The 25,804-nt window shown below is 45.8% G+C and overlaps 1 protein-coding gene across 2 annotated transcripts in view; it reads left to right on the top strand.

The window, feature by feature from the left end:
- Positions 1 to 528: 528 nt before the first annotated feature.
- The window catches only part of CENPU (centromere protein U), a 47,878-nt gene continuing 22,602 nt past the window's right edge, over positions 529 to 25,804 (top strand). The window contains exons 1-6 of one of the 2 annotated variants that reach the window (XM_035004254.1): positions 529 to 1,449; positions 15,998 to 16,046; positions 17,731 to 17,848; positions 21,538 to 21,643; positions 24,711 to 24,771; positions 25,237 to 25,479. In XM_035004254.1, the coding sequence (XP_034860145.1) occupies positions 1,280 to 1,449; positions 15,998 to 16,046; positions 17,731 to 17,848; positions 21,538 to 21,643; positions 24,711 to 24,771; positions 25,237 to 25,479 (747 nt within the window). In that variant the 5' untranslated portion in view covers positions 529 to 1,279. Of the gene's footprint in view, positions 1,450 to 12,627; positions 12,693 to 15,997; positions 16,047 to 17,730; positions 17,849 to 21,537; positions 21,644 to 24,710; positions 24,772 to 25,236; positions 25,480 to 25,804 lie in introns of those variants that run through there. The other variant, XM_035004255.1, reaches the window with a different exon arrangement.

A 25,804-nucleotide genomic window follows, 5' to 3' on the forward strand; every position in this document is an offset into this window, starting at 1 on the left:
CTCGGCCCTACCCGTTCTGCCTCTAAGCCTCAGTACAAATGGTTTTGATTCCTATCCTACGATTGCTCTTCGTCCCAGCAGGGCCTGATATCACTTCCCAGAGTCTTGTTCTGGTTTTATGGCTTATCCGAAATTAAATACAGTTGCTCTCTGTGATGTTGGTAACCCCAGATCCATCAAGGACTAAAAGTTTGGTACAACAAGCCACTCTGTTTTAGCGGAGAGTGTGTGTGAGGCCGTGTACAGGCATACAGCAGGTTCATGAGATCCCTCAGAAGTTGCTCTAGAAATCCTCAGGGGCGCTGGGTGGCTCAGTCGGTTAAGCGTCTGCCTTCGGCTCAGGTCATGATCCTGGAGTCCCGGGATCGAGTCCCACATCGGGCTCCCTGCTCGGCGGGGAGTCTGCTTCTCCCTCTGACCCTCCCCCTTCTCATGCTCTCTCTATCTCACTCTCTCTCTCAAATAAATAAATAAAATCTTTAAAAAAAAAAAAGAAATCCTCAGGGATGGGGTTCCTGGCAGCTGTGGGATTATCCTAGGGAGTACACTCCTGTGCTATGCTGTGTTCGTTCCTTACTTACGTCCCCATTCAGTCCTTATAGAGACCCACTGGGGGGTGAATCCACAATTATGTGTTTACCATCAACAAACAAATGAGTTCAGATTGTGATGGGCGCTTTGAAAAAAACAACTGAGACAGTATTGGGGAGGGGACCACAGGGCCCGGTTTAAGTGTTGGGGTCAGAGAAGGTCCCTTTGAGGAGGTGACACTTATGGTGATGACCTGAAGAATGAGGAAGGGGAACCAGCTTCACAGGGTTTGGGGAAAGGGTTCAAAAAGCAGGATCGTGAGTGCAAAAGCCCTGAGGTGAGAAGGCGTGTGATGTATTCCAGGACCTGAAAGAAAGCGAGTGAGGCTAGAGCATCATAAGCGAGGGCAAGTGTAGTATTGGGAAAAGTTACAGAAGGAGGGCCGGGTTACCAGACAGGAATCTGGATATGACTCTGGGTTCAGGAGGAAACCAATGAGGGGTTTTGAGGCAAGGGGTAACATTCCCTGAATTACCCTTTTCAAAGACCACCCCTGGCTGTCACAGAGGGATCAGAGAAGCACGGAGACCATGCAAGGACAGCATGGTGCATAATGGCGGCTTGAACCAGGTTGGTGGCCGCGGAGATAGGAAAGGGGTTGGAGGTGGAACCAGGGAAAGGGAGGGATTGGGGTGTGCACACAGGTGGGGAGATGAGCATCTGCCCTCGCTGAGCTGGGAAGACTTGCATGGGCTTTGGGAGAGGGAATCAGGAGGTTGAATCTGGACACAGTTTCTCCTGGAGGTGCCTGCTAGACAAGCCCGTGAAGATAGGAGTCTATGGCTCAGGAGACCGTCAGGCTGGAGATAACACATGGGCAAGTCAGCAGTGTACGGGAGGTCAAAGAGACTTCGCCAGGTAACCCGGGGAACCAGAAAATCTGGATGGGAAATAGAGGAGATCCCAAGACAGAACCAGCCTTGCATATGTGAAAGGGAATTAAGGAGCCAGCAGTGGGGATTGAGAATCACCTGCCATGAAGGAAGGTGGGCAACCAAGCAGGTGGTGTCCCGGAAGCCAAGAGAGAAAAGTTTTGGGGAGGGAGGGGATCAGTTACGTCACATGCTACTGAAAGGTGGAATACGGTGGGGACAGAGGAACTTCCAGTGGATTCCACCACGGTGACAACTCTGGACATAAGTGTTCCAGCAGAGCAGTGAGGACAGAAGCCCGTTGGGAGCGAGTGGGGGCGTGGGCTCCCGCGAGGTCAGGAAGATCAGCTAACTAGTCCGGAATTTTCCCGCTGCACCACTTCTCGTGCCTGGGTCACCTTTTTTGGCTGTGCCTTCCCCTCCACAGTGTGATGCCCGTCACCGTGTCGGACACATTTCCTTCATTAGCCAGTCCCCAGGGGCCCCCAATCTCTCCATTGTAAATGCACCTGTTTGCATCTTATTCCATGTCACAAGGTGGAGACTGGTAAATGCCGTGGACTCTGGAACTTTCTTCCATATTTGTGGCCATTGTTTCTTTTCACGGCAGCATAAGCAGAAGAGAAGCCGGCCAGCCTGCCCTAGATGCCAGGCAGGACAGGTGGACAGAGGGCAGAAGGCCCGGCGGCACCTTGGGAGGCGAGGACCGTGGGGCTGTTGGACTGAGCGTCCCTCCCATTCCTCCACCTCCAGCCCCCTCCGCATCTATCCTGGAGGTTGGCCGTGGCCACAGTCAGCCCTGACAGAGGCCGCTCCTCCATCCTTCCCGGCTGCACCAGCCTCAGAGCCAGGAGCTGAGAAAGTGCAGTTGCAGGTTAGCACGAGCCTCCTATTTGGCATAAAAAGAAACCCACACTTGTCCTTTTTGACTTTTAACTCCTTCACACTGTTGACTTGCAAACATGTAGAAGTCTTGCTGGATGACTTCTGCTCCTCAGTAGCATTCCTAAAGCTACAGAGATGGACTGTTCTTGGCCAGAAGCAGGGGTTTTTCACAAATACATGTTAAATTAAGTTCTTAGCCACTCACTTGTGTTGCGATTTTTAATGGGGGAAGGGGGAATGGTCTTGCCTGTCAAATTTCCCTTACAGAAATTGTCCTTGCTCAATGCTCAGGCTACTGGTTCACCCTCCCCCCGGAACTCTAGGCAGTCTTTCCTGCTTTGCACGTGGCCAGTTAAAATCGGAGGGTGGGTCATGGGAGTGACGGCCGGGGGCGGGGGGGCGGCGGGCCCTGCCACAGGGGTACCCAAGCACCAGGCCCTGAATGGGACACGTGTGAAGCATGCGTGAAACCGGTTTGCTCACATTCTGCTTTAACATGTGCAGACATAGAGGGACTCTCCCTTAAGAGTCCTGTGCTTTCCCACACCCACTAATCCTGCCTTCCCCACCCTGCTGAGCTCGTGCCAGCTCCCTGGCCCCACCCGGCCGGGTGGGCAGTGGACCCTGCACCTGGGAGGAATTCCACCCACCACCACCGTCTTGCGGATGCGCTCTCCCGTAGCCTATTGGCTGTGTCCACTCCCCATCTCCCATCCCTACTGCCCAGGCAGGTGGCAGCCGACTCTCGCTGGGACAGCTGCACCAGCCCCTTAACCGGCCTCTGTATCTCTCTGTGGGTCTCTACTGACTCACCCTCTCTTCCTCCACTTTGCAGCAAGGATGAATTTTCTAAATCACAAGTCTTATCATGTGATTCCCCTGTGTTATCATTCAGAAAGTTCTGGTTGCTCCCAAGTCTGAACTGCTTAATATACTTAGAGGAGGGCTTTTCAGACTTTGTTGTGCATCAGATCCCCTGGGGATCTTAAAATGTAGATTTGTATTCAATAAATTTGGAATTGGGCCTGAAATTGTACATTTTGAGTAGGCTCCTCAGGGGATGCCAATGCTGCTGGTCTGGGTACGACACTTTGAGGAGCAAGGAACTGGGGAACCCCTGTTTGTGTCTCTAGCCTCACCTTTTGCCACCACCCCAACTCTGTTCCAGCCACACTGAACGTATTCGAGCTCCCAGAATGCATCCCACTCTTGCTCACTACTGGGCCTTTGCATATGCCCTCTCCCTAGAGCCCTCTCCTACCTTGGCCTAGCTGACTCCTATCCCTTTATTCCAACTCGATTGTCAATGACACTTCCTCTAGGAAGTCTTCTCCTATTCTCCAAGCCCAGGAAATAAAAAGTCAGGCATGTTTGTGTCCTGGCAGTGGTGTGAGGTGAAGGGGTAGGGCAGCTGGTAATGATTTTCTTTATGCTAAGTGACAGGGTTAGAGAGGTGGCTTGTGAGACACAGGGTGGCAGCCAGAGGGTGGTGGTGGGGTGGGGGGAGCTGTTTACTCCTACAGAAGGTTCCAGAAAGAAGGTTTTTGTGTCACCTGGGGGTTTGAGAGGGCAGCCTGTCTGACCTGAGGTTGTCTGGCTGATGGCACCTTGACTCTTTTACTGTTTCATTCTTGGCTGAGCAGAAAAAGATCCCTGAGGTAGGGAACTAGCTGCCTTGAACTCTGGGAACAAAATCATCTGCACAACTGTGTGTGCTGTCAGGCCACCCAAAAGTCATGTCAGAGTGAGCAAGGTCATTACAAGGATGAAAACTGTTTTCAGAAACTTTTTTTTTTTTTTGACCACAGCTTGAGAGTGAATCATGGAGACAAATTTCTACTGTAGAAATTTTATGTCTCTTGTTTTCTTACGAAAATCTCTTCCTATGGGGTGTGCTTTCGTTTCTCTTTCTCCACTTATGTGCTCATGTGTCCCTTTTACAAGTTTGAGTTATAAAACAAATTCCCCTGCAGGTCGGAGTCACCGATTGCTCGGCCGGAGAAACCCTGGATTTTGCTAGAATGCTCCTGCCAGGGTTCCTGCACCAGACCCAGCCCTGCAGGGAGCCAGGAATGGAATCCGAAACATGTGACATGGCAGGTCCTGATGCAGTGGTCAGACCTATTAGCCATGTGATCTCAGCTTGGCTAGGAGCAGTGCCAGTTAGGTCTGGAAAAAGTAGGACGTTGGTGGCAGAGCAAATAAGTTCAGCAGTGGAGGATCGGAGCCAGGGAAATGCCGGCGAGCTTGTGACACATGGAGGGATCTAAGGTCATTGCAGTTTGCCACAACAGAAAAACCTTTCTGCCTTCCGACTTTAAAATACACCGAATAAAACTTCCTTTCTGGGTTTAATTTCCTCTTTTTCTGAAAGGGAACATCCAAGCAGTGGTCTCTTCCTTCCTCGCCCCGGCCTTGCCCTCCTGGGACATTTCCGGTTAATTTCACAGCATCATAGTCACAGATGCAGAGCAGTTGGTCTGTTTGAAACAGATAATGCCTTGAGTTTTTTCCCGAAGAGAATGGCCAGGTTTAATGGGTTATTCCTGTGCACCCAGGAATTAGTAGGTGCTGCAGGAAGTTTAAAAACACAGAAGGAACATTTGAGAAAGAAATTATTTTCTGTGTTTTCTTTTCCATAATAGCAAATCACCCCCTTCACCTTCAGGGAAACTTATAGGAATGAGGTTGACAGATGATAACAGGGCCAGGAAAAATGAATTGAGCAACAGGTAGTTAAGATATGTAGTCTTGCGGCACCTGGGTGGCTCAGTCGATTGAGCGTCTGCCTTCGGCTCAGGTCATGATACTGGGGTCCTGGGATCGATTCCCTCTCCCCCTCTCCCAAGCTCATGCTTGCTCACTTTCTCTCTCGCTCTCTCCAAAAAAAAAAAAAAAAAAAAAAAAAGTAGTGTTACTAATCTTGAACAGACTTCTTTTTGTTTCTAATTTTTTAAAAAATTTTTATTTAAATTCAATGTAGTGTATTATTAGTTTCAGGGGTAGAATTTAGTGATTCATCAGTTGCATAGAAGAGCCAGTGCTCATTCCATCACGTGCCCCCCTTAATGCCCATCAGCCAGTTACCCCATCCCCCCCCCCCCCTCCCCTCCAGCAACCCTGTTTGTTTCCTAGAGTTAAGAGTCTCTTATGGTTTGTCTCCCTCTCTGTTTTTATCTTATTTTATTTTCCCTTCCCTTCCCCTGTGTTCATCTGTTTTTTTCCTTAACAACATCTGAAAATGCAAGCACTCCACAATTACATTTTCAAACCTCCAGGACCAGTCTTCGTCTGCCCTCTGGTGGCCGTGGCTCTGTACAGACAGTTCTACAGAAAAGCTCCCTTGAAAAAAAACAGAGGCCCAATAAGAAATGATAAGTTGTTGTGGGTTTTTTTTTTTTTTAAGATTTTATTAGGCGCCTGGGTGGCTCAGTTGGTTAAGCGACTGCCTTCGGCTCAGGTCATGATCCTGGAGTCCAGGGATCGAGTCCCGCATCGGGCTCCCTGCTCGGCAGGGAGTCTGCTTCTCCCTCTGACCCTCCCCCTCTCATGTGCTCTCTCTCTGTCTCATTCTCTCTGTCTCAAATAAATAAATAAGATTTAAAAAAAAAAAAAAAGATTTTATTTATTTATTTGACAGACAGAGACATAGGGAGCCAGGGAACACAAGCAGGGGAAGTGGGAGAGGGAGAAGCAGGCTTCCCGCAGAGCAGGGAGCCCGATGCGGGGCTCGATCCCAGGACCCCGGGATCATGACCTGAGCTGAAGGCAGACGCTTAACGACTGAGCCACCCAGGCGCCGCTTTTGTTTTGTTTTTGTTGTTGTTGTTTATGCCAGAAGTGAGATATCCATTTGTAATTTATTTTGCAAGAATACAGATTTTTGCCAGGAGTTTTAGGAATTGCTCCAAGATTGCTTTGGATTTTGTTTTTTAATTTAAATTCAAGTTAATTAACATACAGTGCATTATTAGGTTCCAGGTAGAGGTCAGTGATTCATCGGTTGCATATAACATCCAGTGCTCATTACATCACGCGCCCTCCTTAATGCCCATCAGCCAGTTACCCCATTCCTCCACCCCTCCCTCCAACAACCCTCAGTTTGTTCCCTTGAGTTAAGAGTCTCTTATGGTTTGCTTCCCTCTCTGTTTTTATCTTATTTTATTTTTTCTTCCCTTCCCCTGTGTTCATCTGTTTTGTTTCTTAAATTCCACATATGAGTGAAATCATATGGTATTTGTCTGTCTCTGACTTATTTCGCTTAGTATAATACCTTCTAGTTCCATCCACGTCATTGCAAATGGCAAGATTTCATTCCTTTTGATGGCCGTGTAATATTCCACTGTGTGTGTGTGTGTGTGTGTGTGTGTATACATACCACATCATCTTTATCCATTCATCTGTGAATGAACATCTGAGCTCTTTGCGTATTTTAGCTATTGTGGACATTGCTGCTATAAACATTGGGATGCATGTGCCCCTTTGAATTGGTATTTTTGTATCCTTTGGATAAATACCTAGTAGTGCAATTGCTATATGTTAACTAACTTGAATTTAAATTAAAAAACAAAAACAAAAACAAAAAACCAAAGCAATGTTAGAGCAATTCCTAAAACTCCTGGCAAAAATTTGTATTCTTAAAAAATAAATTACAAATGGATATTTTATATATATATGTATATAAATGCAGTCTATATATGTAGATTCCATATTCTTTACCTGTTACCTTCATGATAAACCTGTAAGATAAATAATAATATTCTCATTTATATTCTTATTTAAAAATCAAACTAATAATTCTAAAACATAAAACTAATATATATATCAACCAAATCCACAGGGAAGATATATTTCCACAGGGGAGTGTCCATGCCCAACCACTCCATTCATCCCAGCATCCAAGATGCTTTGTAGTTCTTTATTTTCTGCATGTGTATTATAAAAGCAATAATTGTGGGGTTTTTTTCATTTTCCAAACATGAAAGAATGTTCTATTACCAAGGGCCCCCGCCTACCTACCAACCCACCCATGAAGATGTCCTCCAGCTTTTCTGCCATCACTTTTCATCTTCTGGTTGCTCACATTGTCCCAGGCTGCCTGCAGGAGTCGGGACCCTGCTCCCTCCACTCCTGTGTGTTCAGCCCCCTTCCAACACCATGCTTCACCCCATCCTGGCCCCTGGCCCTAATCCCTACGTACACCGAGACAAGGTTGTTGAGTTTAACAAATATGCAAAAGGTTAATGGTGATGGAGAGAGCACACACAACACAGGGGCCATCTGAAAATAGAAATATGGGCCATGGCTTCCTTAAAGAGTTTCCCAGCAACCGGATCTGTCCTTGGCTGCAGCTTTGCTCACCTGCTGGGCTTCTCCTCTTCGCTTGACCAACCCTTCTCCCCTCTCCAGCTGCCAGCTCCCAGCCCCCAGCCCCCACGTTTCTCTTACTGTCTTATGATGAGCCTTGGTGTTTGCCTCCTCCCACCCAGACTGGGCTCTACACTTGGCTTTCTACATTCAGATGCTCATGAAAGTTCTGGTCTTCGCCCCAGCAGTACAATAAACCACAGAAGCTTGGAAATTGCCATTCAACACTAAATTCTTAGGCGAGGCTCCCACCCACCCTCTTTTTTTTTTTTTTTTAAAGATTTTACTTATTTGTGAGAGAGAGAGCTCACAAGCAGGGGAAGCTGCAGGCAAAGGGAGAAGCAGACTCCCCGCTGAGCAAGGAGCCCGACATGGGGCTTGATCCCAGGACCCTAGGATCATGACCTGAGCCGAAGGCAGACGCCCAACCGACTGAGCCACCCAGGTGCCCCTCCCACCCACCCTCTGACCAGAGCAACTGAGAGTCTTCTCTATGTTACAGTATTACTGTTTTATCATACTCCGCATGCCCCGGAGATCCTGGAATGTGACCCCTTTCCTCTCCCCTTCCCTCACCCAATTTGAGAATCTCTGCTCTAAGCTAACAGTTTAACTGAGAAGGGAGCATGAGAGGAACAAATGTGAGCTTGGTGTTAGAAAGCCTAGGTTGGAATCCTGCCTTCCCTATGACTAGCTCTATGGGCTTGGGCAAGTTTCTGCAAAGGACTTCAGTTGCCTGTGTCCACAGCATCCATTTCCCACTTTCTCACTTTCCAACCCCCATCCACCACTGCTATTCTAGTAGGAATCCATGGGCTTCCTGGATGCTATTCCAGTTCTTTGGCCGCAGGAATTGGCTCAGGGGTCATGTGTTTGGCCAAACACCGGTCTAGGTGTTGCTGTGAAGGTATTTTTTAGATGTGATTTATCTTTATTTTATTTTAAGATTTTATTTAATTATTTGACAGAGAGAGAGAGACAGCGAGAGAGGGAACAGAAGCAGGGGGAGTGGGAGAGGGAGAAGCAGGCTTCCCACCAAGCAGGGAGCCCGATGAGGCGCTTGATGCCAGGACCCTGAGCTCATGACTCAAGCCAAAGACAGACGCTTAACGACTGAGCCACCAGGCGCCCCTAGATGTGATTAATCTTTAAATTAGCAGACTTCGAGTACAGCAGATTATTCTCCATGCTGTGGGTGGGCCTCACCCAACCAGTTGAAGGCCTTAAGAGCAAAGACTGGGATTTCCGCATGATAAAAAAATATTCTGCCTCAAGACTACAGCCTAAAAATTCTCCCTAAGTTTCCAGCCTGCTGCCTTGCAGAATTCAGACTTAACCTGAATTTCCAGGTTGCTGGCCTGCCCTCTCATTGCAGACTCACCAGCCTCTATAATTGATTGTATGAGATAATTGGTTTTGTTTCCCTGGAGAACCCTGACTCACCGAGGTAGGTATGTCACCAAAGCTGGACTGATTTGAGTAAAGCTTAGGGCTTTTTCTGGGAATGCTAGACACGGCTATGCCCCTTTTTTTGAACGGTGGAGTTCACATGTGAGACTTGGAACAGCTAGCAGGTGCCAGCTCTGGGCCCGAATCCTAAGATCTAATGCAGGCACCCCCACTTACCACCTGTGGGGCTGTTCTTCCATTTCCTCATCTGTAAAGTGGGATTAGAGTATTTACCACATAGGGTTATTGAGAGGTTTAAATGGTTTAATAAGTACTAAACCCTTAGAACAATGCCTGGATCATAGTAAATGCTCAATAAGTCCAAGCGATGATGATGATGATGATGATGATGATGATGATCATGGTGATGATGATGATGATGATGGTGATGGTGATGATGATGGTGATGATGATGATGATGGTGATGATGATAATGATGGTGATGATGATGATGATGGTGATGATGATGGTGATGATAATATTCAGCCTGAGGAAAAAGCTGATGTACAAGGAGGGCAAGAAAATGGATTCAGAGTCCTGATGGCTTGTCAAACCTCTAGGTCAAAGTGTGCTTGACAGCCATTCTACCTCTGGACACAAGCTCATAAATTCCTTTTATTTTTTAAACGCTACTTGGGTTGAGTTTTTATTTCATCCAGAGTGCTGAATCTCTTCTGTCTTGACAGTTGGGCAGTTCTGTTTTTTGTTGTTTTTTTTTCAGACCCACAAGCACAAGACCTACTACCCTTTTCCCAGAAAATGGAACTACCTATCCACTCTCTTAAGGGTGGATAGGAAATCCACAGATTTCTGTGGCTCCAGGAACCCTATTTCTACCCATTAGCCGGGAGGTACTTTCAATTCCTCAAAGGTATTTTACTCTCCAATGGTAATTGCCCACGTAATTCCTGGGTGGGGTTATATCACTAAGGAGGAATCAAGGACCTATAAACAATGAAAAGATGATGGACTTAAGGAAAATGCAAATCAAAAACATAATAGGATAGCATTTCAGCTCACTAGTTAGGTAAAAATGTAAAAGTCTTGAAAGCTCTAAGTGTTGAAAAGTATAGAGAGCCAAGGGGACTCTTATATACCGCTGATGGGGGATTTAAATTGTAGTCTACCAAACAGGGTATAAAAATTGACATTACCGGGGCGCCTGGGTGGCTCAGTTGGTTAAGCCTCTGCCTTCGGCTCAGGTCATGATCCCAGAGTCCGGGGATCGAGTCCCGCATCGGGCTCCCTGCTCGGCGGGAAGCCTCCTTCTCCCTCTCCCACTCCCCCTGCTTGTGTTCCCTCTCTCGCTGTGTCTCTCTCTGTCAAATAAATAAATAAAATTTTTTTTTAAAAAATTGACATTACCATGGAGAGCTGAAAATGTCATTGCCCGATGAGATGATAATATTACTACTGAGTCTATCCTTAGAGAGACTCTCAGACATATGTCATGTGAGACACAAGAATGTTTAGCACTGCATTGTTGGTAAGAGCAAAAAGACTGAAGACAACTGATGTAGCCATACACAGGGGAATGGAGAAATAAAATGTGGAATATTTGCTTAATGCATTCCAAAGACAATGAAAAAAAATGAACTACAGCTACATGCATTGATGTGGCTAAATCTAAAAATCATAGTTTTGATTAAGAGCACTTGCAGATATATATATATAAATGATACCAAATATCATTTATATAAAGTTTAGAACAATACAGTAATTCATACATTATTTAGGGATTTATCAAGGTAGCTCCATTTTCTGGGAAAAGCTTTGTAAGTCTGGTGTTTGTGGGTCTGACGACAAGTCACAAGAGTGGTTATCGCTGGCGGGATGGGTGGGGGGAGATAATGGTTTATTTTCTAATCCAGTGGTGAGTACATGGGTGCTTTTATTTTGTGGTTTTTTGTTTTTTTGGGGTTTTTTTGAGAGGGAGTGGGGAGGGAGGGTCAGAGGGAGAGAAAGAAAAAAAATTTTTTAAGATTATTTATTTATTTGAGCGAGTGAGATAGCATGAGCAGGGGCAAGGGCAGAGAGAGAAGCAGACGCCCCGCGAAGCAGGGAGCCCAACGCGGGACACAATCCCAAGATCCTGGGATCAGGACCCCAGCCGAAGGCACAGCCCAACCGACTGAGCAGGCACCCGGGAGAGAGAGAATCTTTTTTTTTTTTTTTTAAGATTTTTTTATTTATTTGACAGAGAGATACATAGCAAGAGGGGAACACAAGCAGGGGAGTGGGAGAGGGAGAAGCAGGCTTCCCACCGAGCAGGGAGCCCGATGTGGGGCTCGATCCCAGGACCCTGAGATCATGACCTGAGCCGAAGGCAGACGCTTAACGACTGAGCCACCCAGGCGCCCCGAGAGAGAGAATCTTAAGCAGATTCTATGCCCAGCACAGAGCCCACGTTAGTGGGGGGTGGGGAGGATTGGATCTCATGACCCTGAGATCATGACCTGAGCCTTAAATCACCAGTCCGATGCTTAACTGACTAAACCATCCAGGCGCCCCATGGGTGTTCCTTTTTATCCGTACATTATATATATTCTATTCTTTTGTGTGCATGAAATACGTTATAACTTTTTATTGTGATAGAATATACATAACATGAAATTTAGCATTTTAATCATTTTTAACTCTACACTTGAGCGACACTACTTCAGTACATTCAGGTTAGGCAATCAACCACTACTACCTATCTGCAGAACTTTTTCATCGTCCCAAACTGTGCCTTTGGCCTCATATCCAAGAAATCATCACCAAATTCAACGTCATGAAATTTTTGCCTGTTTTCGTCTACGAGTTGTATAATTTTCAAGTTTAGGTCTTTGATCCATTTTAAGTACATTTTTATTTACGGTATGGTTAGGGCCCAACGTTGGTTTGCAGGACAATACATTTTTAAACAAAGAAAAGAATAGGAGAATATTAGCTCCAGAAGGGGCCCTCCCCATTTGCAGTGAGGAAACTGGAATAGGGGTAAAATAACACGCGCAGCTCACACATCTGGTTGAGGGCAGCGGCGGAGTCAAATCCTGCCTTTTTGCGATGCATTGCTCTAAGCCTAAGCACCAGGAGCTCCTAGCCGGATTTGGATCCGGTCCACAGAGCGACCGCACCACCTCTTTTCAGCTCCGGCTCCTCCCCTTCCCCGCCCCCTGGGCGGGCCCATGCGATTAAGGAACTGCGGAGCTTTGGAAAACTGGCGCGGAGCGCGGGTGCGAAGAAAAGCCCGGCAAACTGCTGACGACTCAGAGACCATCAGCAATTGGTTGTAAGGCGTGGACTCCAGCTTTCCCAGAAGTCCAGTCCGGGTTTTCTCTCGCTCTCCAGGACGGGGAGGAGCCCCGGGCCCGCTGGCGCTCAAGGTCCGGGGAGGGGCTTGGGGGGCAGGCGAGCGTGCTCTGTCCCGATTGGCTGCTCGGAGCGGCGCGGGGTTTGGCGGGAGCTTTCCGGGCTCAGACTGCGGCGAGAGCGGTGGATTCGGATGGCCCCGCCGCGGAGGGTGCGGTGCCCGGGGCCGGGCGGGTGAGTTGTGCGGCCCGGGGGGACGCGGGCTGGGGACAGGCTTTATCTCCTTCCTCTACTGCGGTGTTTGTGCCTCTCGGAGCTGTTTGTGCTGCGCAGCGACGCTCCCTGGCTCTGCCACTTTGGAACTCGCTCAGGGCCTCGGTTTCCACCTGTAAAATGGGAATAATTACCCCGACTACCTAGGGTTGCCGCAAGATTTAAAGGAGTTAACAGCTGAACCCTGTGCCTGGAGGGTGGAAAAGGACGTTTGCTAGCTTTGCGGGGGCGGTTGTAGTCTAAAGACTCAAAATATTTTGAAACAAAATATCCAATAAATAACGCATCGATTATCTGCTGCTTGCCACACATAACATTCTAGAAACGTTTGCACTCCGGCTGGTAGTCAGTATTCTTATTTTCAAGACCCTGGTGGTTTTGTAACACAGACCTTAAAGCTGAATCAAATCTCCAGCTGGGAGACCAAGCTGCCGCTTGTTATTTTTTAAAAGGGGCGCTCCAGGATGGGTCAGGCGCTTGGTTTTTATTTATCAAAAAGGGCATGCATTTAAATATAGGCTGCCAAACCGCTCTCCAAAATGTTATTTTTAATGGATTCATTGACATCTGGCCCACTGGCGGTGTCTTGAGCACTAAAGGAGTCTCGGCTTGCCACAGTGGGTACACAGGGTCATACAAATCCAGGAGTTCTCCAGGACGGTGGGAAGACTGCCTGGAGGAGGTGGCATTTTAGATGCGAGCTGACTGTGGAAGGTGAGCCAAGCAGAATATAGGGTGGGGAAAGGCTGGAGCAGGGCGGAGCAGGCAGGTGGAATAAACAGACTAGACTCCTGTGGCTGGTGGGGAAGAACGGAAGACTCTCCCAATGGAGGGGAGGATGGGGAAAGAATATGGGCCTTAACATCACCTGACAAGAGTTAAGCTTATTCTGATAGGCCAGGTAGCTTTTGTTTCTGTCCCCCGACTTCCCCTTCCCCATTTTTCGCCCTCTTTCTCCATATGTGTGTGTGTGTGTGTATACATGTAACATTCTTGCCTTTGAGACTCCTGAAATCTGTTCACCCCTCCCCCTAAAGCACACTGGGGCACATATACCAAAAATCTTACATATGGTATCACAGAGGTTTCTGTCTTTCGGCAACCTCACCTTGCTCCTACGCTAAGGTAAGGAGGAAACCTGACTTTTTCTTAAACACAGAGGAGGCAGGAGCCAGTGGGGAGGAGGATAAGAAATTAGGCGATCTGGGTTTTAGTCCTATTTCTGTTCCTTGGCTGTATGACCATGGATAAGTCACTTTTCTGAAACCCTAGAATCATAAATGCCATAAAATGAAGACCTGTTCTATCTTCTTCTTGGGAGCTGAGAACCCAGTAGAGCAGAGGTTCTTAAGGTGTGGTTCCTTGCATTTGTTAGAAATGCAAAATCTCAGATCCCATCCTGGGCTTGCTGAATCAGAAACTCTGGGGCTGGGGCCAAGCCTTCTGGGTTTGAAGCCCTCCAGGTGATTCTGATGCCAGAAGTTTGAAAACTGCTGCTCTGAGGAGTTCAGCTTTTTTGTTTGTGAGTCACAATAATGATATTTTTACATCACTGTACATAAATGTGCGCTACACACATGTAGAACAAGAAAGAGTTTATGCAGATACAATGTCCAGTGCAATCTTATATTTTAATTTTTTATTTTTTTAAGATTTTTTTTTTAATTTATTTGAGACAGAGAGAATGAGAGAGAGAGAGAGCACATGAGAGGGGCGAGGGTCAGAGGCAGAAGCAGGCTCCCTGCCGAGCAGGGAGCCCGATGTGGGACTCGATCCCGGGACTCCAGGATCATGACCCGAGCCGAAGGCAGTCGCTTAACCAACTGAGCCACCCAGGCGCCCAATCTTATATTTTATATTCTTTTGTATTTCCTTTTTGAAAACGCAGAAAGAAATTTTTAAAGGACATGATGGGGCAACGGATGAAATTTGGATATAGACTGTAGATTATATAATCATAGCAGTGTTACTTTTCTTAATTTGGAAATTGTACCATGACGATGCAATATACTGTCTTGCTTAGGAGAGACACACTGACTTATTTAGGGGTAAAGGTGCATGGTGTCTGTCGTTTACATGTACACACAGAAAGCATATGAAACAAAATGGAAACAATTGGTGAACCTGGGTGAAGGATATACAGAATGTTCTTACACTTGTGATTTTTCTGTGAGTTTGAAGTTTTATCAAATACAACATTACTCAAATATGGATTCAGACACACTAAGCTGATTTTGCTACCCACAAACGGGTGTCTGCGTGGCGTGTTGTAAAGTCAGGGGCTGAGGATGGAATTTCCCAGAGCATTCCCAGTGCCCCTAGTACAATGCCTGGTGCACAAAGGATACTCGATACACATTCACTGGCGATAATATTTCCTGCCACTCTTATTTCCAGTTTGTATTTTAGTCCCTGTTTTTACATCTTGTTTACTTTAAGCTTGAAGATGTACAACTTTATCCTTTTATCGTAATGTCCAGTGGAGGGGCATGAAGGGGCGGAAGGAGGGAAGCTGGATTTGAACTGGTGCACGTTTTATTTTTTTTTTTTTAAGATTTTATTTATTTATTTGAGAGAGAGAGCATGAGGGGGGGAGAGTCAGAGGGAGAAGCAGACTCCCTGCTGAGCAGAGAGCCCGATGCGGGACTCGATCCCGGGACTCCAGGATCATGACCTGAGCCGAAGGCAGTCGCTTAGCCAACTGAGCCACCCAGGCGCCCTTTTTTTTAAAGATTTTATTTATTTTGGTGCACGTTTTAATGCAGGCTTCTCCTTGGCTGTGTGCTGCTTTGGGTGAATCGACATCTGCAACATGGGCTTCGCTTCTGCTTTATAGGACTGTGAGAGCCAAATGAGAAAATGTATGTGCAAGAGCCAGGCACGGGGTGGAATGGGTGTCAGGTGCTTTTTAAATGCCAGTGGACCTCCCTTTTGCTTAGTTCTGCAGAAACGGTCAGTCGCTGCTGTTGACTTGTCCTCAGGGCCGAGGATAACAGCAGGATGAAGAGTGTCTGTCTCTGAGGAAGAGAGGTGTGCGACTTTCTACACCGGTGATATGATTTGACCTGTAAAAAATATGTGTGAGATACAGGTTCGGTTTTCTGAAAGGATTTGGCCATAACCTGACTTGCACTGGGTGCACACTATTCGTGCAACTAACAAGGAATATAATTTGGGGAGAAAAAATGCTTAGAGAGGGTTGCAAGTTATAGGGTGCTTCCCCAGTTATTTTAAATATTTCCTCCTGTGTTTTTGCTGTTTAATAGTGTGAGATCTTCAAAGAACACTGTAGGAAGAACACATTCCACAAAAGATGTAAGTTATCTTTGTATTTTAATGTGATTCTCTCATAATTGATGATATGAAATAACACGTTTCGTGGGAAGCTTCGAATCTCATAGATTTCACTGGGTAAACTCAGTGTTTTATTGTGATGAAAAGCATATTCCTTTTCCTCCCACCTTTGCCAGTATATTGGAAGAAATGACCACTGTTAACATTTTGAATCTTTTTTTCTGGGCCTCCGTTTTGTTTTTTGGTTTTTTTTCCAGTTGGATAATTGATATCCTATAAAAATGTGTACAACTCTCTGTATTTTGCTTTTTTCATTTAACTACTTCTCCATTTGTTTCCCACAATTGTTTATGATTTCATGCTATTGATTTAGTTCACATTATAGTTTCTCTTTAGGGTCTTAAAATAAATGTACGTTAAAGGCGGGTATATTTCTTCACTCTCCATAGCTCATTTCATATTATTTTCCAATGGCTCATCCACTTGGCAGTGGAAACCTACATTAACGACGTCTGAGAGTGGCTGCTTTCAGGGTGCAGGGAGTGGGGGGTTTTGTCTGCTCTCTGCCCTGCCCTCCTGTCCTGTGAGCTCTCTCCACCTGCTGCCCTAACCCCCTTCTTGTCCTGCGGGAAGGCCTGGGACACCTCTGCAAAGGTTGCGCTCAGCTCTGGGCTCCCACACTGCCCTAGCGTGCTTGTTCTATGGATGGATTTCTCTCAGCTCTCTGCCCTCGGTGGCTAACATCCAGCGTACCTGGCGTGGGTTTCTCCAAGTTCTTCAGCCCCACTCCCAGCCTGCCTTAGCCGGAAGGAAGTCCGCAGTGCCCGAGGAGGATTTCTCAGCTCTTCGGACCTCTTCCCTTGAAGTGGCTGTATGCCGGAGGCCAGTTTGCCTCAGGGAGATGGAAGGTCTATAAATGGGAAAGTTTTGTTTTTTGTTGTTCAATTTATTCCATCTTCTTTATATCTTCCAGAATTTTCTCATACTTTCTCATCTGTTAATGGCACCCTTCCTCATTTTCCAGAGTTATGATGGAAGTTTTTCTCATTTTCTGTATGTTTTGGTCTATTCATGAGGATTTAGGGCAGCAAACTTCATGGGGCTTGTTAGTATATGGAACCATAAACCTTTGTCTCTCTCCTTTGGTTGGGAGCTCCCCCTGCCCCGTATCCTTACGAACTTTCAGGTGTATGGGCATATTTCTGGAGAGAGGGCCCAGAGCTCTCCCGAGATCAGGAGTCGGCAGACTATGACCCAGAGGCCAAATCTGGCCTGCCCCCTGTTTTTTTGGACTAAGAATGATTTTGACATTTTTAAATGGTTGAAATAAAGTCAAAAGAAGAACATCTCATGATAGGGGAAGATGTTATGTAATGCACGTTTCCGTATTCGTAAATAAAGTGTTATTGCAACCCAGCCATGTTTATTCTTTCTGCATTGTTGCTGTCTGCTTTCAGTCAGTAGCGGCTGAGTAGTTGGAACAGATGCAAAGCCTAATGTAGTTGCTGTCTGGTCCCTTCCAGAAAAGTTCGCCAGTCCTGGCCTTGGTTTGTCAAAGTGGTCTGTGCCTCTCCCCACAGCAAGTGTGAAGGATCATTTCATTCAGCCCCACTAATAGCAGAATTGTCCTTGCTAAATAAATCGGCTTTATAATGTTCCTGCTTGTTAGCGCCAATTCAATGACTTTGACTTTGTCTACTTTTAGAAAGCCGGCCCAAAGCAGAAGCCCACTGATGTATTTCATTTTCCTGATAATTCTGTTATCTCCAGCATCGGCAGACTGGGTGAAAATGAGAAAGATGAAGAACCTTACGAAATCTTTGGTTAGTATTTTAAGTCTTTATCCTAAAAATTTTAAAGTAGTTTATCCTAAAAGCTTTAGGCTAGTTATTGATAAAAATATGGAAATATCTTCAAGTATAAAAACCCTATGTCTGCATATGACTATAGCGTTTGGGGGAGTACTTGATAATTTGAGTTAATTTTCCCCACTTCTAGGTACGTTGGAACTAAGAACTCTGTTAAACATTTATCAGGGTGGAACTCTTCTAGTAGCATTTGTCAACAAGCCAGTCCGATCAGGACACCCGTTACAGTACTCTCTAACAAGAAGAATATGAACTGTGTTTCTCACTCCATACCACGAATAGAGTCATTCAGTAAGGCGCTTTAATTGAGGGAGGAGAAGAGGGGTAATTTTCCCTTTTCCTTAATACAGAGTCAGAGGTTCCTTCAGGAGAGCCGGGGGAGAGCTTCACCTGTGTTCCTTGGAATGTGAGGAAAACAGGGCTGGTACCCGGTTGACCAGGAGTATGTGAGTTGTCCAGCTGGGCCTGCTTCTGGCTGGGTCCTCACTGGCCACTCCACAGGCCAAAACTGAACAGAAAGTACCAGGTGCTTTGAGATCAGCATTGAGATCAGCAGTGATCAGACATTGTTGCTGGAATAAGTTTAAAGGGCATTTTGAAAACCTGTAACCTCTGACATATTTTTAATTTGGTCTCTAAGATCTTGTAGTCTTTCGTTAATAAAAGAATATTGTACGTTTTATAAGATAAGCATTACCAGAATACATCTGTTGTTATGGCTTTATTAAAATGTTTTAATTACTTATTTAAAGGAAATTTAAATGTAAAAGATCGGAATCCAAAAGAAACCCCATAATTTTTTTTTTCATTTTATTATTTTTTAGAGAGGGGGAGGGAGGAGAGGGGGAGAGGGAGAGAGAGAATCTTAAGCAGCCTCCACACCCAGCACGGAGCTCGATCTCACGACCCTGAGATCATGACCTGAGCCGAAATCACAAGTTGGACGCTTAACCAACTGAGCCCCCTGGGGTGCCCCCACATAAATTTTTAAATTGAAATGTAATTCATTTACCAAAAAATTCCCCGTTTTCAAGTGTACAATTCTTTTTTTTTTTTAAGGTTTTATTTATTTGACAGAGAGAGACACAGAGAGGGAACACAAGCAGGGGGAGTGGGAGGGGGAGAAGCAGATTCACCACTGAGCAGGGAGCCCGATGCGGGGCTCGATCCCAGGACCCTGGAATTATGACCCGAGCCGAAGGCAGCTGCTTAACCGACGGAGCCACCCAAGCGCCCCAAGTGTACAGTTCAGTGGTATTTTCATGTAGTCACAGAATTGTACGACCATCACCACTGTGTATTCCAGAATCTTTTAATCACCCAGCAAGAAACTCTGTACCCATTAGCAGTCCCTCCTCACCCCTCCGTCCCCCACCCCTAGCCCCTGGCAACCTTCCACCTCCTTCCTGACCATGGGTGTGCCTGCTCACGTAAATGGAGTGGTCGTACCCTGTTCGTCTGTGATCGGCTTCTTTCATTCAGCGCAGTAGTTTCAAGGTCCGTATGTATTGTAGCAAGTGTCGATGTGCTTCATTCCTAAAAACGCTGTAGCTCAGTAATCCATTGTTTGACTATACCTCACTTTGTTCTCCACTCAGCAGTCGACGTACACCTGGGTTGTTTCCCCTGTGGGCCCAGTCTGAGTTATCCTGCTGTGAACGTTCATGTACAAGTTTCTGTACAGACCTGTGTCTTCATTTCTCTTGGGTCCACACCTGAGGGGGAAGCTGCTAAGGCGTATGGTCGTGCCCCATCACCGTTTTGAGGAACTGCTTTACCGAGCAGCCGCCCCCCACCCAGCGATGCACGAGGCCCCAGTCTCCCTGCAGCTTGGTCAGCCCTTGCTGTCACCTGACTGTCTGATTCTGGCCATGAGCGTGAAGCGGTCTCACTGTGTTTGTGTGGTAACCTCTACAGACCGTGAAATTGACCGTTTTCACCATTTGTAAGAGTACAGCTCTCCTCACTGTCTACCTCCAGAACCTTCCCGTTTGCCCCTACCTGGAAGTCTGCCCGCTAGACAGTAGCTCCTCATTGTCCACGCTAGAAATTTGACGACTCTAGATACTTCGTATGAGCGGATTCTTACAGTATTTTTCCTTTCGTGCCTTTTTTTTTTTTTTTTTCCACTTAGCAGTATGTCTTCAAAGTCCGCCCATGTTGTGGCACGTGTCTGAATTTCTTTTGAAAACTGAATCATCTTCCATCCTCTGTGTTATCCATTCATCTGTCCATGGACACTGGGGTTGCTTCCACGTTTGATGACTGTGAATAACGCAGCTGTAAACACGGACGTACGATCATCTGTTTGAGTCCCCGCTTTCACTTCAGGGTACAGATGCAGAAGTAGGGTTGCTGGATCCTGTGTTCACTTTTTTTTTTTTTAAAGATTTTATTTATTTATTTTGACAGAGAGAGACACAGTGGGAGAAGGAACACAAGCAGGGAGAGTGGGAGAGGGAGAAGCAGGCTTCCCGCGGAGCAGGGAGCCCGATGCGGGGCTCGATCCTAGGACCCTGGGATCATGACCTGAGCCCAAGGCAGACGCTTAACGACTGAGCCACCCAGGCGCCCCCTGTGTTCACTTTTTTGAGGCCTCGTTATGCCGTTTTCCATTGAGGCTGCAACATTCACGTTACATTTCCAACTAGCAGTCCATGAGGGTTCTAGTTTCTCCACATCCTCACTTGGGTTTTTTCTGATGATAGCCATCCCAGTGGATGGAAAATGGTACCTCATTTTGGTTTTGGATTGTATTTCCCCAGTGGCTAATGATCTTGAACATCCTTTTATGTGCTTATTAGCCATTTGTGTATCTTTTTAAGAGCGATCTATTCAGATCATTTATCCATTTTTAAATCAGATTATTTATCTTATTAAAGTTGGGTTATCTCTCTCTCTATGTGAGAGTCCAGTTTGGATGACTGGTTACCTATGGAGATTCAGGATTGGTTTATTTCTTTTATTCTTTGTTATTTGCAGTTGTAAACAAATCCCTTTGCTTGGTTGAGAGCAACACAGAATATACTACTAACTTTAAAATCGTGCATTGATAATGTTCATCGTTTAAGCAGCTGTTTATTTGAACACCTGTCTTTTAAATCTACACCGCCATGCTAAAATTTGAGCATGAAGCAACGGTCGCTTGGCTCTTACCAGGCACCCTGCAGCAATCCCTGGCCGCCCCCCGCCCTCCCCCAAGCTCCCCCTGTCAGCCAGCAGCCTGGCCTGGCGTGCTGAGGTCCCAATTGACCTGAGCAGGTAGGAATGTCCTCCTTTACTCTGAGTCCTTTCTGTGCCTTTCCCAGCAGTGGTCTCTCACGTAGAGCCGTGACGCTCCATCGGGTGAGAACAGAGAATGCCAGGATTCCTATTTAGATTTCTTTTAGCTCATTAAAAAATTCCCACATAGTATGTAAATACAGTAATACAGGTTATAACTGATAAATGTCCATGTATGTACTAGTGAAACGGTTTAAATTTCTTAGTGTTGAGGTGCGAGCTCAAAAGCATTTGGGGAGTAAGTCGCCTGTGTGGTGGTGAGTCGTTCAGACTGAGCTTGCCCTGGTAAAGGGCATAGACACTGCCCAAGCCGCCAGACTTCTGAAGTGGCATTTTTTCTTTTTTTAAATAATCTTTTGTAGACCCTCCTTTACACAGCACCGCTATATATGCTGATGAAGAAGAATTCTCCGAATACTGCGGGTCGTCCATCCCCTCAACTCCTCAAGGAAAAGAAGTGGAGAAAGGGTACGGTTACATTTCAAGCAGTTGTTTATTCATGGTCAATGGGATTTCTGAGAAGCTCTCTAAGATACAAGCTTATAAAACTAAAGCTTTCTAAACATCTTCGGAGCCAACCTCGGTTTTTCCTCAAGAGAACTGGTGCATGAAAACTTGTTCTCAGAAAATAACACTACTTATAGTAACTAATTATAGGTACATATTTTCAGTCCTAGAAAACAGTTCTGGGCATGTATTATGGCAGGGTGACTGTAGCTAATACTGTGTTGTATGTCTGAAGGTTGCGAAGAGAGTAGGTCTGAACAGTTCTCATCACAAGAAAAACAAGTTTTGTAGCTCTGTATGGTGACAGATGTTAACTGGACTTATTGTGGAGATCATTTTGCAATGTGTACAGTAGCAAATGATCACGTTGTACACCTGAAACTAATATATGTCAGTTCTACCTCAGTTATAACAGTCCAATTTAATCTAAAAAGCCCCAAAGTAGTCATAATTGACAACAGACTATCCTAGAAAACATGCTTGTGAAGGGGGTTTTAGCTTTGAGGTAAAGGGAGGGAGGGAGAAGCTTTTTTTTTTTTTTTTTTAAGTTTCGTGCAGCACATATACTAAAGTTTTTATTTTAATTCTAATCGCCAGGTTCTCATTACAGGTGCACTGCTTAATCCCATCACCTATTTCACCCATCCCCCCACACTCCTCCCCTCTGGGAGCCATCAGTTTGTTCTCTGTAGTTAAGAGTTTGTTTCTTGGTTTGCCTCCTGCTCTTTTTTTTTTTCCCTTTGCTCCTTTGTTTTGTTTCTTAAATTTCATATGAGTGAAATCATATGGTATTTGTTTTTCTCTGAGTGACTTCACTTAGCATAATACTCTCTAGCTCCATCCACATCATTGCAAATGGCAAGATTTCTTTTTTTTTTTTTTTTTTTTGATGGCTGAATAACATCCTATTGTATATATATACACCACTTTATCCATTCATCAGTCGATGGACACTTGGGCTGTTTCCACAGTTTGGCTATTGTAAATAATGCTGCTGTAAACACCGGGATGCATGTATCACTTTGAATTAGTGTTTTTGTATTCTTTGGGTAAATACCCAGTAGTGCAATTTGCTGTTTAATTTTTTAAGGAAGCTCCATACTGTTTTCCACAGTGGCTACACCAGTTTGCATTCCCACCAACAGTGCATGAGGGTTCCCCTTTCTCCACATCCTCACCAACACCTGTTGTTTCTTTTATCATTGATTTTAGTCATTCTGACAGGTGTAAGGTGATACCTCGTTGTAGTTTTGATTTGCATTTCCCTGATGGTAAGTGGTGGTGAGCATCTTTTCATGTGTCTCTTGGCCATTTGAATGTCTTCTTTGGAGAAATGTCTGTTCAAGTCTTCTGCCCATTTTTTAATTGGATTGTATGCCTTTTGGGTGTTGAGTTTTGTAAGTTTTTTTTAAGAAATGAAAGTTTTTAAAGATTTTATTTATTTGAGAGAGAGAGCAAGTGAGCAGGGGGGGTTGGGGGGCAGAGGGAGAGGGAGGAGAGGCTCCCCGCTGAGCAGGGAGCCTGATGCAGGGCTCAATCCCAGGACCCCGGGATCATGACCTGAGCCCAAGGCAGATGCTTAAACAACTGAGCCATCCAGGCACCCCTTGCAAGTTCCTTATATATTTAGGATACTAACCCTTTATCAGATATGTCATTTGCAAATATCTTCTCCCACTCAGTAGGTTGCCTTTTAGTTTTGTTGATTGTTTCCTTGCTGTGCGGAAGCTTTTTGTCCTGATGAAGGCCCTTGCTTTTGTTTCCCTTGCCTCAGGAGAGATACCTAGTAAGAAGCTGCTATGTCCAATGTCAAAGAGGTTACTGCCTGTGTTCTCTAGGATTTTGATGGTTTCAGGTCTCCCATTTATGTCTTTCATCCATTTATATGGACATGAAGGGGAGTTGGGGCAGCAGGGACGAGAGAGAGCAGCATTTCCCAGGACTCGCAGAGGCATCAGCCTCTAGGCCCAGATCCTCACCAGGGATGTTTGGGTCTTTGTTCCTTGATCTCCTTCCCCTCTTCCCTCTTGATGTGCACAGGTGATGCTGCTCTCGGCTCTCTCCTCTCCACCCGCCCCCCGTGTTACTCTCATGGTGTTAGCTACCCAGATGCCACTGCGCCCCGAGTCTGTCTGTCCTGCCCAGCCTTTCTCCGGGGCCCGCCACATCCTGCAGATTGGCCATATGTCCCTAGATGCCCACGGGCACCTCAGATTCAACAAAGGCAAAACCAAGCTCAGTCCTTTCCTCTCTCACCCAGTGTCAGCAAGCTGCTTTGAGATTCTCTAGATTAATGGTCCTGCTGTCCCCTAGGAGTCACTCCTGGTAGCTTCTCTGCTCTGACCGGTCCTGTTTGTCCTGTCCACAACCCTGCCACGGTCTGACCACCTGTTCCTCTCGCCACGTTCTTGCAGTAGGGGCCTGCTGTCCCTTGTTTCCAGAACCGTTCTTTCCCTTCTGGCCCGCCCACCCCACACCTTCCAGTGCCATCTTTCTAAACTGCCAGTCTTCTCTCCCTGCTATGCTGCCACCTTCAGGGGGCCCCCTGCGTTCTGAATGCATGGTGTACAAGTTGGCGTTAAATGAATGTTGAATTGAATGGAAAAATGAACTCTCATCTCTCATCGGAAATTTAGGGTTTTTTTTTTTTCCTTTTCAAAGGGAAAAAGAAGGGCTTCCCTTTTATATCCCCTAATGATGGGGCTGGTGTCTGTGGATAAGCTTTTATTTCAAATGATGGGCCATATATAGAGCTGGGAGTGGTAACGTGGGGGAAAGTGCAGTTCTGGGGCATGACCACAAGGTGGTGCAGTAATGGGGCGCCTACCTGCCCGCCAAGAATAAACTGATGTGGCCTGGGCGTGGGAAGATGTGGGAGATGACCCATAACTCTGGGAAGGTGGCAGGCCCGCCCAGAGGGAAATCGTCTCATGAAAGTGAGCTTGTTTTAATATTGGATGAGCGACTTATACAAGATGTGAAAAAAAAAAATAGGTGCAAGATATTGATGGTTTGTTCTTCGGTACAGGTCAGACACTTACGAAATTGAAGCAGGTGAAAACATGTCTATAGAGATGAGTGCAAAAAAGGTATGTAGGAATGTTCTCTCTGCTATCTTGCAGCAGATTTCCTTTCCTATTTCGATTGGATGCAAATAGAGAAAATGTGCCGTAACCACATTTTACATAGAGAAAGAATGTTACGTTTCAGAAGATACTTTTATTGTAAAAAGGGAAATAGCTTTTCATATTTTAGGTGCTTTTATTTATAGAGACCTCCAATCTCTGTGTCCCTAGTCGGTTTTCAGAGCGTTCATGTCATCTGTTTAGATCGTGATCTACAAAGGCAGAGCAAACTGTGGGGAGCGTTTATTCGGAGCTCTTGAGTCTGGGTTTCCCCACCTGCCTGCTAATCTCGTTGCCATCTTCCTGTTATGTTCAAGCTGGAAGGTGGGAAATGAGAAATGTGGACTTAACTAGGGCTATCCGCTATTACAGTAAGGATGATAAAGCATTTGTATTTTCTAAACCAGTAATGCTGCTTTCTTGCCATAGCCAAGAAGAAAAGTCAAGCCCATTAGTGATGAATCTGAAAGCACCGAAGAAGGTGATATAAGAAGAAAAGTTCAGTCTGCAGAGAAAATAAGGACACAGCCACACGAACCTGTTTCAGATACACCATGTACATCTTCAGAGCTTCCAGAGAAACTGGCTGAGTCGGTCACTCCTAAAAAAATCAGACCCCTTAGTGCCAAGTCAGTTGTTGAAAAAGAGGCCATGACAGAACCACATCAGTCGGTAAGAGAGTGCCTGCCATCCCCTTGGAGGGAAAAAAAAGAGTTGAGGAAAATAAAGCATTTCCTCTCTTTCCTTTGTTTCTTTAAAAAGATGAGTTATATATTTTTGTTATAAAAATGTTTGAGAACATTCAGAAGGTATGGAAAGGAAAATAAAATCACCTACAATCAATCCCATCTCCCGAAAAGAGCCACCCTGCTCCTTGGTCTAGGCTCCTCAGCGCCTTTCCTGCACTTTGCTCACCCCCAGTGGGACCAGCCTGGGCACTTGTGTCCTAGGCTACCATCTTACTGAGTGTTCTAAGCTACCATCTTACTGAGTGTTC

Source organism: Mirounga leonina, unplaced genomic scaffold (genome assembly GCF_011800145.1).
Source record: "Mirounga leonina isolate KUSES-001 unplaced genomic scaffold, KU_Mleo_1.0 Mir_128, whole genome shotgun sequence".
NCBI classification, from domain to species: domain Eukaryota; kingdom Metazoa; phylum Chordata; class Mammalia; order Carnivora; family Phocidae; genus Mirounga; species Mirounga leonina.